Raw genomic sequence first — 4,227 nt, forward strand, 5'->3', positions numbered from 1 at the left:
CCTTCCTTACATAGTTACCTACCGCCCGTAGATTGTCGTATCCTTGCCTACCCCTACCCCTTCGACTATCGTATCCTTTCTTTACATAATTACCTACCACCCTTAGACTTTAATATTCTTACCTGCCTACCTTACACTCCAGTATCCTTAGGTAGGTAGGTAAGGATTCCTTACCTACCTACCTACTAGGAGTCTACGCACCCCATCCACGACCACGATCGCATCCTCAACTTATCCTACGACCCTCGACCCTGTGTTTACTTCCTATCCGGCTTCATCTTGGCAAGGTAACACAAAATTGTAATATTATTTCGTAAATCGTAAAACTATTTTGATATCATATTTCAGACCAAGATAAGCAATAATTATTAAACAATTTCACTGCTCTGTTCTGGCAAGCGGAACATTACCGTGAGTCAGCATTAAACTATCGTAAGTAGGGTACAGTAATCCTTACCTTGAGTTTGGAAGGGCGAAGGTTGATGGTCCTCTTGTAGAGTGTTGGAGCACTGGTCTGACCCTTAAAAGTGCGATGTGTACATCCCAGGTGTATATATATGACGATTTTGTTTAAGAAAACCTTGTCTAGGTTTTAATTCGATAGTCTCTTTTTTATCTCTCAGTCTCTTACGGCTTACGGGACACCAGTAAAAACACAGTGCTCAAGACCAGTTAACTCTCAAGATGGAATCGAGAGAGGTGAGGATAGGTTTTGTAAAAGTATATCGGTTACTTGTTCTTATTTGGTTAAAAAACCCCAGCTGATGAAGTCGTCATCATTGTAAAAACACTTAAAGCAGTAACTCAGCCGTCAATCTCCCAAACGTATCGGCTTCTTTCAAGTTCTTACTTGGTTAAAACCGAATTGATGAAGCCGTCATCATTGTAAAGACACTCAAAGCGATTAAAACCAACGCATGCGCAGTAACTCAACCGTCAATCTCCCAAATGTAAACAATGATTTTAGATTCACTTAGACTTCACAATTTAGTAGATCAATGAGTAAGTTATTATAGCCCAATCCCCGAGGATGAAATTTTAAATGTTACATAATTTTTACTAATGCAACTCCCATTATGGGAAACAACTTATATATATGTATATGTATAAATATGTATGTGTGTATGTATGTATATATGGACAACAACACCAACAACAAATGCAGCCGTTTTTAGCCCACTACAGGACAAAGGCCTCAGACATGTCTTTATTCATATCTAGAATTTGGTCAGTTTTCATCACCACGCTGGTCACTGCGGATTGGTGACGATGGGAGACCTTTTTTTCTGATCGTTCACAACAAACCAGACTAGTATGGGTGACCCTGACTAGTACAGCTTTCCTGATCACGGCTATACACTAAATCTTCCACCCTGTTAAGGGATACCTTAACATGGTGATAAGCTTTGTGTATAGCATGATCAGCCAAGCTGTATTAGTCAGGGCCACCCATACTAGGTTGGTTTGATGTGAGCGATCAGATGAAAATCTCCCACCATTACCAGTCCGCAGTGGCAAACATGGTTATGAAAACTGGCCAAATCCCAGACTTGAATTGACATGTCTGAGGCCTTTGTCCTGCAGTGGACTAGAAACATGGTTATGAAAACTGGCCAAATCCCAGACTTGAATTGACATATCTGAGGCCTTTTTCCTGCAGTGGAATAGAAACATGGTTATGAAAACTGGCCAAATCCCTGACTTGAATTGACATGTCTGAGGCCTTTGTCCTGTAGTAGACTAAAAACGTGGTGATAAAAAGTGGCCAAATCCCTGACTTGAATTGACATGTCTGAGGCCTTTGTCCTGTAGTAGACTAAAAACGTAGAGATGAAAACTGGCCAAATCCTAAACTTGAATTGACATATCTGAGGCCTTTGACCTGCAGTGAACTAGAAACAGCTGTATTTGTTCCTGTAGTTGTATAAATGAATAGTATTTTGTATGCATATAAAGTATAAGTGTGTGTGTGTGTGTATGTGTGTGTGCACACTTGCGCAAAACAAACATATGAACAAGATTAATAAATAAGTCACCGATTGAGTTCATTCGATAAATTTTCAATCTTAAGTATATTTCATTATTTCTAATTTATGTGGTGTGCGCATTCGAGCAGAAATTAACATTAATCAAATGCTTACACACATCCAAAGGCAACATTGCTAAATTCACAGGTGGAACTTCTGTGGCTGGCGACATAAAAAAAAAATAAATAAATAAAAAAAAAAAAAACGGCTAAATTATGTGAGTATGACGAATGATAGACTCTCCTTTAGCTAAATGCTCAAAAATAGATTATCCACATCACTTCCTAATATATGTAAAATTTATTAATATGTTCTCTCGTACCCAAAATCTGTAATTTAGAAAAAAATTTAATTGTTTTTTTTTTAATCAAGATTGGTACACATGTTCCGAAGGCCTCTGCAGGTGTTTTGGTACGAATGGTCTTCTGGTGAACACTGGACAGTTGACTTTCTGGTTTTGGTCGAGCAACACGGGTGTCAGCGTGACAAAAGGGTGACGGAAAGCGTCGGCTAGCGAAGAATCGCCTCTTGAAGTCAATCAAATTATAGAAATTGTTCTCAAGATCGTAAGAAGATAGACTTCGAAAAGCGATACTTGATGCCAATTAAATTCTAGAATTTGGTCTCAAGATCGTACAATCTATAGACTTCGAAAAGCGATACTCACGTTCAATTAAATTCTAGATTCAGCTAAAGTTCGTCGTACAAACTATAAACTTCAAAAAGCTATAATCATAGAATTTGGTCTTAAGTTCGTATAAAGATAGACATCGAAAAGCGATACTAGCGTTCAATTAAATTCTAGATTTAGCCAAAGTTCGTCGCACAAACTAAGGACTTCGAAAAGCTATAATTATAGAATTTGGTCTCAAGAACGTACAATCTATAGACTTCGAAAAGCGATACTCGCGTTCAATTATATTCTAGATTTAGCTGAAGTTCGTCGTACAAACTATGGACTTCGAAAAGCTATAAATTAAAGAATTTGGTTTTAAGTTCGTGTAAAGATAGACATCGAAAAGCGATACTCGCGTTCAATTATATTCTAGATTTAGCTAAAATTCGTCGTACAAACTATAGACTTCGAAAAGCTATAATTATAGAATTTGGTCTCTAATTCGTATAAAGATAGACTTCGAAAAGCGATACTCACATTCAATTAAATTCTGGAATTTGGTCTCAAGTTTGTACAAACTATAGACTTCGAAAAGCGATACTTGATGCCAGTTAAATTCTAGAATTAGGTTTTGAGATCGTAAAGACTATAGACTTCAAAAATTGACACTCGCTTTCAATTAAATTCTAGAATTGGGTTTGTATAAATGATACTCGCTTTCAATTAAATTCTAGAATTCGGTCTAAAGTTCGTAAAAATGTTACTCGGTTTCAATTAAATCCTAGAATTTGGTCTGTAAAAATGATACTCGCTTTCAATTAGATTCTAGAATTCGGTCTCAAGTTCGTAGAAATAATACTCGCTTTCAATTAAATTCTAGAATTTGGTCTCAAGATCGTAAAAAGACAGACTTCGAAAAGCGGTACTCGCTTTCAGTCAAAATTCAAGTCTTTGGTCTTTTCATAGAAACAAAAGTACGTCAGAGTTAAAATTGTATCTTAATTCATGATTAAGGTAAAAATACTGCATCATGAGATACGCAAGAGTTGTCTTTATGGTAATTGCAGCATGTTTTGGTATCACTCTCGTGAATTACGCCAGTTCCCCCTATAAGGAAAATAGAGGTAAATTTATACTTAAGATATTCTTATTGTGTGCTCTCTCTCTCTCTCTCTCTCTCTCTCTCTCTCTCTCTCTCTCTCTCTCTCTCTCTCTGTCTCATTGTATGTGTGTTCGATTTTCTCTCTCTCTCTTTCTCTCTCTCTCTCTTTCTCTCTCTCTCTGTCTTATTGTATGTGCGTTCGATTCTCTCTCTCTCTCTCTCTCTCTCTCTCTCTCTCTCTCTCTCTCTCTCTCTCTCTCTCTCTCTCTCTCTCTCTCATTCTTATTGTATGTGTGTTCAATTCTCTCTCTCTCTCTCTCTCTCTCTCTCTCTCTCTCTCTCTCTCTCTCTCTCTCTCTCACAGAGGCAGTTTTGTTCAGTTTGATTGGTTTGTGGTTATGATTGTTGCGTGATATATCATTAATGAATTTTCTATACAAAAACGGAATAATATATATTAATAAATTATATATATATATATA

At 37.0% G+C, this 4,227-nt stretch overlaps 1 protein-coding gene across 4 annotated transcripts in view; it reads left to right on the forward strand.

Annotated features, from left to right (window-relative positions):
* LOC137627509 (carbohydrate sulfotransferase 1-like) overlaps positions 1 to 4,227 on the forward strand; it is a 19,734-nt gene continuing 15,507 nt past the window's right edge. The window contains exon 1 of one of the 4 annotated variants that reach the window (XM_068358599.1): positions 1 to 287. Coding sequence is in view for 2 of the 4 variants with exons in the window: in XM_068358597.1 (XP_068214698.1) it covers positions 3,674 to 3,767 (94 nt within the window). In the remaining 2 variants the exon portion in view is untranslated. Of the gene's footprint in view, positions 288 to 3,353; positions 3,768 to 4,227 lie in introns of those variants that run through there. The other 3 variants (XM_068358598.1, XM_068358597.1, XM_068358596.1) reach the window with 3 other exon arrangements.

This window comes from Palaemon carinicauda, chromosome 35 (genome assembly GCF_036898095.1).
Source record: "Palaemon carinicauda isolate YSFRI2023 chromosome 35, ASM3689809v2, whole genome shotgun sequence".
NCBI classification, from domain to species: domain Eukaryota; kingdom Metazoa; phylum Arthropoda; class Malacostraca; order Decapoda; family Palaemonidae; genus Palaemon; species Palaemon carinicauda.